The 14870-nt window shown below is 35.7% G+C and overlaps 1 protein-coding gene across 6 annotated transcripts in view; it reads right to left on the reverse strand.

Annotated features, from left to right (window-relative positions):
* Positions 1–903: 903 nt before the first annotated feature.
* The window catches only part of LOC128995935 (FH1/FH2 domain-containing protein 3), a 70055-nt gene continuing 56088 nt past the window's right edge, over positions 904–14870 (reverse strand). For 2 of the 6 annotated variants that reach the window (XM_054420998.1, XM_054420999.1), the window contains 9 exons: positions 13874–14034; positions 13476–13658; positions 13014–13133; positions 12332–12466; positions 11786–11931; positions 11198–11465; positions 10577–10706; positions 10299–10463; positions 904–2217 (listed from right to left, as the gene is read on the reverse strand). In XM_054420998.1, the coding sequence (XP_054276973.1) occupies positions 2144–2217; positions 10299–10463; positions 10577–10706; positions 11198–11465; positions 11786–11931; positions 12332–12466; positions 13014–13133; positions 13476–13658; positions 13874–14034 (1382 nt within the window). In that variant the 3' untranslated portion in view covers positions 904–2143. The other 4 variants (XM_054421000.1, XM_054420996.1, XM_054420995.1 and 1 more) reach the window with 4 other exon arrangements.

A 14870-nucleotide genomic window follows, 5' to 3' on the forward strand; every position in this document is an offset into this window, starting at 1 on the left:
ATCTTCGGCTATCTAACCTTCCATTTTATTTGACCCTCTCTGTGCACAATCTAGTGCCATGAAATTAGACCCGTGTGGTAAGACTGTACATTATGGCGGGTACATCTGGAAAACACCTGTTGCTACCCATAACTATACTCAGAAAATACATGTCAGGCTTTAGGTATCAGCACTTTACTGTACTTTCTCATTGTTTTGTGCACTGCGTTGAGTAGCATGAACAGGTTTTGAACTTATATATATACTTTGAAGTTGGCTGAACAGGATTTGCTTTTTAAATGTAATAATATACAAGACTTACCGTCTTGAAGCAATCCAGTTTTGTACTCAGTGTACAGCTGTTTCGGCTTAATCAAGCAATCTTCAGCACCTTCTTAGAGGTCAAATCATAATAAATAAGCGAACATTCTGGTTCCTGTCGACTTTTTACAATACATTACACAACACAAAAGATCAACACAACAACAAAAGGTTTTGAACTCCTCACATCTGCATCCCTCTCTGACACCCTCATATCTTTTACTTCTGGCTTAGAGGTCAAGTAGAGCTTTATTTTACAGTTACAATATTGAATACCCTTTTTAGGATATTTTGGTTATTTGTGATAATGGTTTGAATCAAAAATATCTTAAAGCCTTGAATAGGTTTAAAAAAGTAAATTAATAATTTGATGATTTTATATATGTTTACAATACATTTGAAAATGAATTTTCTTTGTTAGTCAACTTTCCACTTACCCGAACCTACCGTGCACAGTTAAGGTCAGATGGTAGACACTCAACTGTACAACCACAGAATTACAGAGCCAAAAATTCCATGTTATGTTGTGTAGGCAATTAGACATAATTTGATAGTTCATTGGAGTCGCTTATGTATAATGAAATTTTACAACAAAACAAGATCTATTTTGTAAAATATCTTTATTGATCCTGGAATCATTATACATTATAATGCCTGAAAGAAGAAAACTTACCCTAGGCTAAACCTTACATGAAGACATTTGGTTAGGCTTATCAGTCAGGAACTTTTTTATATTGAGATGGAAATAAAGTTGAAATGATAAAACTAATACGAATAAAATAGTTTTGAACATCCTGGTATTTTGTAAATGCTGTGGATCGTAAAGCAAATCTCAAAAACTTTTAAGTTTGCAAGAAAAATCGACCATAAGACATGGTCTGAATTAAAAGCTACTGTAAATCAAAACTGAAAACTTAATTTCTTTTTAAACAAAAAATATTCCTCTATTAAAACTTACTGTCTAAAGCAATAGCAACGAAATAAAACACTTAAAAGTTAAAATCTTTTTTGTTTATCCAAATAGAATTTTAAATTTTAATCTTAATAGTTGAACAACATAATGATAGTTCACATTAGAAAATAGTATAAAAAGATGAGTATTGCGATGATTGCGTGGAGGAGCAAATTATTGCTCAACAAGTAAAATAACAAGGATTTGATTATAAAGTGCAATACAAAATAGTAAAAATCACACAATGTACTGTACCCCTCTAAATACTGTTCAAACAGTATAATCTGGATATTAACAGACAAACCTAAGACATTTACGACTAGTCGATAACATCACTCGAGTAAAAATCTTTTTGCCACGTTGGCTACCGAACACATTTTATTATTTGATTTCATCAAATAGTTTTCATGGAAAATATCAAACCTGAGATATCCATATTGATCAGTCTCCCATCACAATGAGACTTGAAAATATATACAATATACATGTATAAAAGTCCATCACATCACTTTTGACTTAAACTTATTGATAGTTCACTTATGCTACATAACACAAACATAAATAACCTCATATCACATTAACGATAACTCATAAAACAAAGTCATAAAGTAACAACTGTACAATCTTAAAACATTTTGTTCAGTAAGGCAGACATGTGACCTACAGAATTAAAATTTGAATCAAGTATTTTGTGTAATCCGACTACTGATCTACCTATGTTTTAGGATAAAACGAGAAGAAAATCTTGATGCAAATTGCTCTAAATATTTAGATAGTTAAAATAGTTAAAAAGATTTTAGCTTAACCCACAAAAGTGTAAAACAAATTAAATTACAACAAAGGTCACCAGTATCACAGATATACAAACATTCAGACGTTGCTGATTGAGACTCAATAGCCCTTAATAAACGTAGCCAGATGTTTTCGTTCTTCTTCGGACAATCCGTTGCGCAGAGTTCGGCGAACTGGAAGGTAAACCAAAAATATTTAATATTATGAAACCTTGTTTGGTGAGTAAAATTTGTCTGGATACATTGTGAAAAAATACATGAATACTTTCTTGATAAAATATGTTCGATGAATGATGTATAAAGAGTTTACTTATCCTATATGTTTAGGGATGGACGAGATTGGATTTTAGTTCAAGACGAGACGCGACGGGATTTTTATATTTTTCATAAAATTTTGAGACGAGATCGAGACGGGATTTCCCTTCTCATACATAATGGTTAATGCACGTTCCACATTTTAACCTGATTTTTTTATTAAATATTTTTAAATACCTACTGATTTATGTCAGACACTGGTTAAATACAAAAATAATAATAATAGACAAAAATATTAAAAATCTTTTATTAAAAAACATTAATGAAAACATAAGTATTATATATATTAATAAGGCCTAACTTATTAAAAATAACTCTTCGGCATAGGAAATATGGAGATATCAGTTGGTATATAGTTCAACTTTGAAAAATATTAAAATTTATAAGTCTAAAACAACAGTATTACTAGTTAAGTATCAGGTAAAAAAAATTTTAATTTTTTAATAAAAAATTTTTTTGTTAAATCTCGTCTTGAAAAAAATCTTTACCAAAATAGAATCTCATCTCGTAGAACGAGATTTAAAATTTCCCGAAATTTCGAGACCTGACTATCCTAAGTTTACCTATATTTTTCTTTCAAACACATTATTAAAAATTAAATCAATATCAATTCAATTCAATTGTTGAGATAGGGACGCCACCAAGGTGCATATTTTAGAAGTAGTCTTAAAAATCGCTGATAATGATTTTTGTGTCTATAGAAAGTGGGGAAAACATTATGACAATAGGCAAAATCAATAATTCCTATGGTTTGTCAGGGTAACAGCTCATCAGAATGGAACGTTTTGAACAGAACACAAAACATATAAACAAACTAATCACCCAAACAACGAAGAAGGAGTGTACTGATGCAAGAATGTTCCCACTGTCATTATCGTGCATCAACTTCAACTACTATGTGTCGCATCCGAACCTGGATGCGAGCTAAGGAGGATCAGGTACTCGAAATAATTAAGACATTTTACGTTAAGAAAAACCGCATTGGTGTGCGGGAGCCGGTAAGGTAGGACGATGACTGTTGTACAGAGTGTGTCGGGTGATCGAGGTAGCAGTGGGAACGGAAGGTGGTGTGATGGAAACAACCAATGGGGTTAGTTTATTCGATCAGGCCATATGACGTCACATCGTACGATATCTAACGGTACATGGATCGAGCTAGCAAATTTAATACTTGTAATATTTGAATCTGAATTAGAAATATATAATTCATTTTATAATTAAATTAATACACCACATTTCCTCCGCCCTTACTTTTGAACATAGCTTGTATAACATTTTTATGGAAAAATGTATACACACAAATTGAAAAAATCAGTAATGAAAATAAAAACACAATTTGAAAACATCAGAGTTAAAAAACAACATTTAAGATTGTAAACATCGGTGCTGAAAATAAACACAAAATTATTGAAACATCATTGCTGAAAATAAACACAATAGAATTGCAAACAAGCGTAAATATAAAACCATAACAAACAATTACAAATCCATTTTCTTTGGAGGATTCCTATCCCGTTGTGGATATCGCCTAGTATTAGTTGTAACAGGTGACGTAGCAGTCAGCTGATCGGGTTGTAAAGAATGGCGTTTCGCAACAATAGGACTATGCCGCTCGGACTGGCGTGTAGTTGGTGAGTGCCGCGTAGTAGTGGGAGAACTCAGCTGTTGAGGCTGGGTGTGCTGGTGGGGCGGCCTGGCTGGTGACGACACCGGTGCTGACGATACACAGGAAGTAGTAACAGCTGATGTTGACGTCACGGGATCGTAGTATCTGCTATGTTCCGTGTTGATGTTGCTGCCTGATTGCAAGCCTACCAGCTGATCTATGTGTCGCTTCCAAGTTGAGCCTGTCTCTAGTTGTACAATGTATGTAACTGGCCCTAGTCGTCTAACAACCGTACATTCAACCCACTTATCCTTCCCTCTATAGTCTCTAGCTAGTACACATTGTCCTATAGCTAATTGTCTAGTATGAGTACCCCTTGCATTTATGACCTGTTTCTCTTGTTTTTGAGCAACAGTTGACTGAATGTTTGGTCTGATTAAATCTAACCTAGTTCTTAATGGTCGATTAAACATAAGTTTGGCGGGAGATTCACAAGTGGTACTATGGACTGTGTTACGATAAGAGATAAGAAATCTACTTAAAGCTATATTTACATCCTCATTTTCAAAGATTGCACATTTTAATCTTTTCTTTACTGATTTTACCGCGTTCTCAGCTTGGCCATTAGAAGCTGGATGGTAAGGTGGAGTCAAGATTTGTCTTATTCCATTCTGTTTCAAAAATTTAGAAAATTCCTCAGAACAAAAAGGTGGACCATTATCACTAACTATTATTTCTGGTAAGCCAAATCTACAAAACATAGGCCTGAGTTTGTCAATGGTCTGTTTGGCTGAAGTGGAACTAACAAGTTCTACCTCAATCCATTTACTATGTGCGTCTAGTACAATTAAATATATTTGTCCTTTTAATGGTCCAAGGAAATCGACATGGATTCTTTGCCAAACATTGGGAGGAAATTCCCATACATGAAGTTTACTTTTAACAGGAGATTCCCGCTGTGCAAGACACGCTGAGCAACTGTTAGTCACGGCCTCAATATCCTTATCAATAGAAGGCCACCATAAATACGACCTGGCTAACGACTTCATTTTTACAACTCCTAGATGTCCATTATGTAATTCTTTTAATAAAGCCCCTCTTAACGATCTTGGAATGACTACTCTATAGCCCCACATTAGTATTCCGTGTTCAACTGTTAGCTCAGCTTGCCTTTTGACATAGTCACTTAGATTAACGTCCGAATTGATTGGCCAGCCGTACAAAACATATCCAAGGATTCTGTTTAACTCACTGTCTTTTTGAGTTTCCTTACGTACATCATTAAAATCTATTGGTACATCGCACTCTGATATACATTGGAGATATGTTCCTAAATAATCAATATTTACATTACTTTCTTCCCTGTCATTACAATTTAGCGGAAGTCTAGACAATCCGTCCGCGTTACCATGATTTTGTGACTTAACATAATTGATGTCGTAATCGTAACCTGACAAAAATAACGCGTAGCGTTGTAGTCTGCCAGCTGCAAATGCTGGTAACCCTTTTTTCGAACCAAATATAGCTAATAGTGGTTTATGGTCTGTACAAAGAGTGAACTTCCTGCCCCATAAATACTGATTGAATTTATTTACACAGAAAACAATGCTTAGTGCCTCTTTGTCTATTTGAGAATAGTTCCTTTCTGCTGAGTTTAGTACTCTACTAGTGAATGAAATTGGTCTTTCTATTCCATTTTTGTCAACAATGCTTAACACTCCTGCGATGCCGTAGGGTGACGCATCACATGACAATTTAATTGGCAAGTCTGGGTTGTAGTGCGCTAGCACATTAGCTGAAACTAATCTTTCTTTTATAGCTTCAAACGCCTTTTGACATGACAAAGACCATTTAAAAACTACGTCTTTCCTTAATAATTGATACAAGGGTGTTAGAATGGTAGCAACATTTGGTACAAACTTTGCATAGTAATTAACTAGACCTAGAAAACCCTTGAGCTGTGTAACATCTTTTGGAACCGGTGCCTCTACAATGGCTTTGACTTTATCTTTGGATGTGGCAAGACCCTCTTGGCTAATTACGTACCCTAAGTACTCTAAGCTATCACTGAAAAATTGACATTTATCTTTACTAACAGTTAACCCTGTTGTCTTTAGCCTACTACACACTTCTCTTAGTCTCGACAGGTGTTCAGCTGTGTCAGCTCCGGTAACAATAATATCATCAAGAAATGAAGCTACACCCGGGATACCTTGTAGTGTTTGCTCAATTACCCGTTGGAAAATACCAGGAGCAGAAGATATTCCGTAACAAAGTCGGTTATATGCAAATAACCCCTTGTGTGTACTTATGGTACAAAGTTTCTTACTTTCATCGTCTAACCTAAGTTGCATATAGGCTGATGATAAATCTATTTTAGAAAATTGTTTTCCTTTCTGTAAGATTGCAAAAAGATCTTCAATGCGAGGTATAGGATGTCTATCTACTTCTAGATATGGATTTAAGGTAACTTTGAAGTCACCGCAAATGCGTATTTTGCCATTACGTTTTAGTACGGGAACAATAGGTGTACCCCAATCACTAGTTGAAATAGTGGAAATGATACCATCGTCAACTAAACATTGTAATTCCTGTTCTACTTTGTCTTTTAAAGAATAAGGTATAGGTCTTGGTTTGTAATACTTAGGTACTACATTTGATTTGAGCTTTAACTTAACAGGATCTCCATTGTAACAGCCTAGCTTAGTGGTAAATACCTCTGGAAATTCGTTTAATAAATCTCGCACAACTTTAGACTCATTACCTGATTCTACTTTTACTTCATTTGAAGTCGACATTACACTATTTACATTGTTGGGAATACTAACAACAATTTGGAGATCTTTAATCCAATCCCGACCAATTAGAGGATTAGCACCATTGGTTATAACATACAATGATAGGCATTTTTCTACTGATTTGTACTTAACATTAACATTGATTTTACCTACAGGTTTGATTTTTTCATGAGTGTAGGAACTCAGAACTAGATCTGTGGGGTTTAGTTTTACATCACTTAAGTGCTTATTGTAAAATTGTTCCGAAACAACAGAAACACAAGCACCTGAATCTACTTCAAATCTCATTTGTTTACCTTGTACTTGCAAATCTATTTTAATAGGTTCAATTTTGTTGACCATACCCTGATTTACATTAACAATTAGTTCACTGTCAGTTTGAAAAATATTAGAAATGTCATATACCTCATCATTTACAACTTTATCGTTATTTTTAGATTCATCTACTTCCACATAATATTGTTTATGTTGGTATCTGTTACCCTGAGTATTTTTGGAGTAATTAACCTTGGCATTTGAACTATTTTTAGAGGTAGAATGATAGGACTTACCCCTCTTTTTTGATTTACATGCCTTCTCCAAATGACCTTTTTTTCTACAAAAATTGCACACGTATTCACGAAAATAGCACTGGTGCGTTAAATGACCCTTTTTTCCACAACAATAGCACTCTGTAGATTGCACAACACTTGGAACGGCACTTGATGCACTTGATTGTTTGCTGCGTTGAGGTCGTTGCGCTGAGGAGAATCTCTGAAGCCTCATAGCTGTCCCCGTGCTGCCGCTGCCGCCGTGGTACGTCAGGGATGCTGCGTCCTTCTCTGCTGTCTCTAGCGATGTCGCCAGCTGCTCCGCCTTGGTAAACGTCAGGTTGTCCTCCGCCAGTAGTCTCTTCTTAATCGAATTATTCCGAATACCGCTCACTAATCGGTCCCTGAGATAGTCCGGTAACTTGTCCTCGAACTGGCAATGCTTTGATAATTGCTTTAAATGAACGATGTATTCCGAAATAGTCTCGTGTTCCAGTTGGTCGCGCTTGCTGAATTTATACCTCTCCGTGATAAACGAGGGTTTAGGATGAAGATGATCCTGTAGCACTTTCACAATGTCCTTAAACGACTTCTCCGATGGTTTTTCAGGCGTAATTAAGTCTTTCAGCAGATTGTACGATTTAACTCCGATTACTGTTAGAAACGCACTTACTTTCTTGTCGTCCGAAATTCCATTACACTTTATGTAAAGTTCAAAACGTTCCACGTATGTAGACCACGTCTCCTCCGAACTGTCGAACGGCCCGAAATTTCCGATGACACTCATTGTAGTAACTTCTTCTTCTGTCAACGTTAATTTACCGAACGCGGTGTAAAAATTGCCGTCTAGTGGCATGTAACGTACCGAAACAATGACACTGTACTGTAAAACGCGCTTCCTTTATCCACGCAGTAGGTTGTCGCACTCGTCGCCATTGTCGCATCCGAACCTGGATGCGAGCTAAGGAGGATCAGATACTCGAAATAATTAAGACATTTTACGTTAAGAAAAACCGCATTGGTGTGCGGGAGCCGGTAAGGTAGGACGATGACTGTTGTACAGAGTGTGTCGGGTGATCGAGGTAGCAGTGGGAACGGAAGGTGGTGTGATGGAAACAACCAATGGGGTTAGTTTATTCGATCAGGCCATATGACGTCACATCGTACGATATCTAACGGTACATGGATCGAGCTAGCAAATTTAATACTTGTAATATTTGAATCTGAATTAGAAATATATAATTCATTTTATAATTAAATTAATACACCACACTATGGATCCTTGATTGTTGAAACTACGTACTTATGAGAATGCATTACTTTGAGGAATACATCACATTGCAACATTCCCTCATTAAGTTCTCTATCCAAACACGTTCATAAAAAAGAAAACTTCAACCAAAAAACAAAATGCTTAATCAATACTTCGGGATTCATCTGCATAAAAATGTGATTTTCACCATGAAAACTACAGCGGTAAAAGCTATTATAGGTAAATTTTCCAAAGAAAATTTAAGTTGGAGCAAATTAAACAGAAAGCTGAAGTTTAATAATGTTTTCTGTTTCATACACCTAATTTTCAATCATGTCAAACTAAACTTTAAGGATGGTTGATAATAAGCTAGAGCAGTTTTTTTTTTCTTCTAATTACCTATTATAGTTAGTAAAACGAGGAGGGAAAACACATTTGGTACTACGCTGTGAGTTGCAAATTTAAAAAATTCTTTCAAAATAAAAAAGTGGCTAAAGCTGGTCCTTATTGATAGGAGGTCTATCTACTGTATCCAAAGGTCAATTCGAGTTCTTAAAAAGTCAAAAGATTTCTACAATCGATTAGTTGAAAAAGTAAAAAATTAATTGTATAGCATCTACAAACATTCATATTAGCCAATAGAACACTGAGTTAATGCTAGTCATTTTAAGGTTGAATGTAGGAAATTTGATCTCTTATAGTAAAACATGATTGCAAACATAAAAACACACACTGTTGTGGTTAGAACAACAATAAAAACTAAAACCCAAACGTTAAAAAAGCTTAACAACAAAATAAACAAAAGCGATCAACTTTAAACAGCAAAAACAGTAAAACTCAAACACATATCGACCGCTCCCACCTGAGAACAGTCTGAGAACGGGTCGATATCTACTATGTACAGAACGAGGTTCGCTTTACCGTTGTCACTTTATGATTGGCTCTCGTTGCCCTCGACAGGGACATTGTCTCGAGTACGAGACCGCTTGATGACTGCACCAACAAACGATGAAGTTAGACAATGTAACGGCAACGGAGACGGTCTACGGGGTCCTCACCCGCGATCACATTCCCCCCTCTCTTAGGCCCAAATCAATAAATGATCCTTGAAAGACGGCAATCCAGCTTTAGCACAATACTTTTCACAGCTGATTTGTCAATAAGCATAAGTTGTAAGAAAGATGTGCAAGCGATAAGGGACACGTGAGAGAATGACTGTACATAAAATGTTTTTGTTAAAATTCTTTTAAAATTTATTTTATTTTATTGCTATGAAGAACGAAAATGTAATATTTCCAGCTAGATTTTTAAGAGAAAACTTATTTTATTTTGTCATGGATTTATATACAATTACACACATGTAACACTCAAGACTCAAGACAAACTATTAAGAGATTTTTTCAATTTGCATGTTCAATATTTTCAGGATTGACTTGAATGTGTAAGGTTTTGGTTGAAAAATAACAATAAAAACAAATCTTTTATAAAAATAATATTTTGCGTACGACTTGCACATCCTTTGATCCTCTTGGAGATAGAGATTCCTAGAGTAACCTAGACTTTTAGCAATAAAAAATAAACAACAAAATTCCAAATTGAAGCTTGGTACTGTAAATTATAAAATAACTTTCAGAACTTTTAAACATGTTTAACGACAAAGATAATTCATTTTAATGCCTGACAAACTAATTAATTGAAATCACTATTGTTTCCATATTAGATTCAGTTACGACACTTTGAAAGGTTCAACTTACGTGACTTCCTGTCAGCGTGACGAGTGCGCTTCCTCTCACGCGGGGCTGTCCGTGTGGCTGGGATTTGTGTTGCAGTTTTTACCAGTGACTCGAGAATCTCATCGTCAGCGTCTGTTAGATTCCCGTTCGTCCCGTCGTTTCTCATGTTTCCCAAAGATAGCTTTCCTGAATAAAGATTGACTTTAAGACAAATTACAAAACAATAGACAAATTTTAAAAATAATACAATTTTTTCAAAGAGTTGGGCAAGTATATTTTACTCTATGAATACCACCTACCAGTATCTTTGCGAGTTCTCCGCCACGGCAGTGAGCCAGTCAGGGATGTTTCGTTGTCCGCAGAATCGTTGCCCAATAGCTGTCTCAGCTCAGCATCTGCCCTGTCATCCTCTCGACGGAACTTACCCATCTAGAACATGATGACACAATTTAGGGCTTTTATGTTTGCAGCTAAACTAAGAATGTGGAAACCATATTTTACATCTGCTATTTCTACAGTGATACATCTAAAATGTGTTTTCACACGTAATCACAGACTTTTGGATAATAAAATAGGCATGCCAATTATACATACCAGCTGTAGCTAATTTGCTATTCAAATAGAACATACAGCTGAATAAGCTGATCAGAGGACGTGCTAGTCCTTAAATTTCCTTTTAGCTTGGTATTTGGAGCTACTAGAAATGCAATGAGTCATGCAGATGAGGTTTAAGGTTTGTATCACACCAATCAAAAATGGATTTTAACCAATGGCTGTGTGATAAATGTCATGACTCTCGGAATGCCCTAGCCTGAAGTAATCATTAAAAATGTTCTGTACTAGAGTCTAGCGTCCTAGGATGTGAAAACAGGAAAACAAAAAAGAAAAGCGTACTTACTGAATATCCAGGCGAGACTTACCTCAGTAATCATCTTCCCTCTAGTCTTATTTCTCTCTCGGTGACTCGCTTTCTTTTCCAACTGTTGCATGACTCTCTCTCTAGTTGTCCTGTACTCGAGTGCAAACTCAGAGATGACTCGACACAGCTCATTGGGCTTGGTTGCCTGCACTCGATGGTACGGAATGCCCAGCCACAGGCAGAACTTGAAGTAACGGTTCATCACTCGTCGATGGACCTTGCCCAGTACAATAATACGCTCAGCACAGTCCGCCAAGAAGTCTGACATTCTGGAAATATATCCAATTTGTGAAACTTTAAATGGAAAAAATAAAAAATTTCTTGGATGATAAAGACTTTTGCTTCAAATGTATACTTACATTTTATAAAAATGTTTAAAGAAACAAGTATTTTGCTTACAAACATCTAAAAGAGAATGGATGCACATAGGAATCACAAGGAAAAAGTTCCAGAAAGATTATGGATAGAAAAAAGGTTAAAAGTTAATTGTGTTCTGAACTTGTTGGGTTGAATCAGCTGCCTGGAACTCATTCCTAGGTGAATTAGTGTATCTGTTCCTATTTTCCCTAACAATAGTTGTAACTCTTACTTGACTTTCATGTTGGTGCATGAGCCGTCGTGTTTCGTGATGACTTTGAGATTGTCGAAGGAAGCTTTACATTCTGTCTCCAGCCTCATAATGTTGCTGGTCAACTCATCAAAGTCTACCTTGGAGGCTCTGGTCACAGCTCCGATCTGGAAATCATATTGGAAAAGTTAGGAATATTTAAGAGGCCAACTTAAACAGTTAAGTTTAAGTTTATGCATCGACTTTTGGATACTGAAGTATCTATCGGTATCGAGAATCGATCGTCAAAGTCAATTCCAATACCAATACGTCTGCAAAGATCTTGTGATTGGAAAATTACCGCTATTGTCGCAATTGTACAAGACGACGATGAGGTTTCCGTGACCGTGTGGAGAAGATTATGATGTCTACATGGGTGCGGGAGATATTCATGATTTCGCCGCGATTGTACAAGACGACGATTACGTTTGAGATGATGATGTCTACTAAACCTGTACAATAATTTCATTATGAATATTAATGAAAAAACCAAAGGGTAATTAAGGAGTGTAAAAACTAAGAACCAACCTCCGAATATAGATCTGTTGAGTCAGGGAACTTGTCCATGACCATGTGACACAAATGATGCAGCAGAGAATGTTTGTGAACTGTGTCTTTCACCTCTGGAACCTTAGCCAAGTACTCTATCTGGAACCCTTTCACCTGAAATCAACATTCGTTTTTATTTGATGAACTTTTGTTTACTAAGCAATAAGGCAAATAATAATACGTATATTACATTTTTGAACCATTAAAAGTTAAGGTGACAAGAACTTTAGGTACCAGTAAGTTATATGTCTTGACCAGAATGCTCTCAGATCTAAAATATGTTTCTGGTTATTTTACTTATTTAAAGGTTATAGCTTATAACGACCATTTCAGTGTTAGTATATTTACAAGGTCCACTAACCTCACTCTACGTATTACCGAATATCAAACAGACTGCACACTTAAGAATAAGAGAAACCTACTTGCAGTATCAAAATGCAGTACTGTTATCTGATTATATCAAATGCTGTTCAATTTGTGTGATAATAATCTGAATATAGAGATGTGTCTCAAGCTCTTAAGCCCGTTTACACAAAGCCAATGTGCCAGTGGGTGTATTTCAAGTTACCTGTGGAAGATAACCTGCCTGCTCAATGGATTAGTGCTAACATGGCTTTAATGCTATTATTAATATAATATTTATAAAAAAATTTCAGTATACCTCGTTTCCATTCAGAAATATGCCAATTGAAAGCAGTGTTCCCAAAACTGCGCGGAAAGTTTTGTTTGACTTCAAGGTTTCAATTCCTTGTTTCAAATCCATAAGTGGTTCAGCAATTTCCTAAGACAAAACAAGTGCCTGTTTAATACAATTTAGGCATAAACAATCTGATTATAATCTACAACAAATTTCATACAGATTTTAATATATAAGATAAATCTATTGCACAAACTGAAAATTGATGACCTATCATTGAGTGACATAGTTTAGAAAAAAAATATTTTAACTTGTAAAATAATAATAGGTATCACAAAAAGTTGTAAGGAATGCACTTTTGATGAAGGTTAATAATTAAATAAACTTTTTCAATATTGCAACGACTAAAACTTATGTCTTTTATCCAGGAGGAGACACCAATTTGATGCCAATATTCTTCTGAATTAGGATTTGTGTTTTACAAACCTTCTCACTGTTTTCAAAGTCTAGTTTGAAAGCCCACAGTTTCAGCCGTGCTGGTAGCTCGGATATTGACGCAAGAGTCAACAAAAACTGCTCAGCACTGCCCAATGGGATCTCAGGGTTGGCAGCCTGGGCCTCTTGGATCTTGGAACACTCCTCTTCAGTCGGCAACATTGTCAGAAGTTTCTGTCAACGTCAAAAATTTAAAATGTAAAAAAAATTGCCAATAATGTAAAAGAACAGAAACAGCCACCAGAAAGTTCCAGAGGTTCATTTTGTCTCAAGTGGTTCTGAGACTAACATGTCGGTGTAGAATTTCTATTCTACACTGTAAAAAATCCTTCAAACATATTCAGCACTAAGATATTTACAATTTACCGCACATTCCGTGCCTGACTAACCTCTATGCCCTCTCTGTTCATGATGGTTGCGTCCATCTTGAGGATGGCCGTCTTGATGGACCTAGGAGGAGGCAACTTGGTCATTCCAATGTTGATTGCGTTCGATCGCTTCGGGTCGAGCACTATAACCTCCTTGTTCTTGTTTATCTCTTGCTGCTTCTGTTTCACAATCCAGAAATCGTCAGTTAGTGAGAGGTTGGATAAAAATATAAGCTAAAATCTATATGGAATGGTTGATTGATTTAACAGCATTCATGATAAAACTGACAATCACAGTCGTATCTCAAAATAAAACTAGTAGCATGTGGAAATTGCATTTTTACACACATTTAAAAATAAAAGACCTCTAATATTCCTAATTACCAGTAGAGGTTTGGTTAAAGTCACCCTAAAGAGTCTAAAGTCCAAACAATCCACACATAAAAAAAACAAAGTGTAGAGTTTCTTAACAAATAAACGTGTAAAAAAGTATTTCGACCTCTGATGCACTCACTATCAGCCAGATCTACCATGTAATACAAATATTTCGCCATTGTTTGATTAAAAATACAGTACATACAACTTTACTCGTTGACTAAATCACGCTAAAATCTCATCTCACTGATTAAGAGGCTGTTTGAAATATTCCTGTATGGTTTTAAGAAGAAAACTTTTAATTTATTTACAATGAACAATTGTTTAAGCAGTTTTTAATTACAAGTCGTGCAGTGTCCCATGCAATAGAAGCATTAGATGAGTGTTTCTAGATGAACAGGCAGTGTTTGTGTTATGTGTAGAACCCCCAACCCCCAACACCATTCATGCTTTCAGTCATACTAAACATGTAACATTCTTGTACAATGTATGTATAACACGTCTTACCATTGATTGGATACTGAAGTTTCGCCCAGCTGATTTAGTATCGAATGTGCTTTTGGCAAGGTTTAAACCATTTTGAGGGAAATTTTAATCTTTAGTGTTTGAAACGCAGAGGTTTAAATTAGGCTTATCTTTGAAT

This window comes from Macrosteles quadrilineatus, unplaced genomic scaffold, assembly GCF_028750875.1.
Source record: "Macrosteles quadrilineatus isolate MER2022 unplaced genomic scaffold, UCM_ALF_1.0 Scaffold_5__1_contigs__length_97177068, whole genome shotgun sequence".
Classification (NCBI taxonomy): domain Eukaryota; kingdom Metazoa; phylum Arthropoda; class Insecta; order Hemiptera; family Cicadellidae; genus Macrosteles; species Macrosteles quadrilineatus.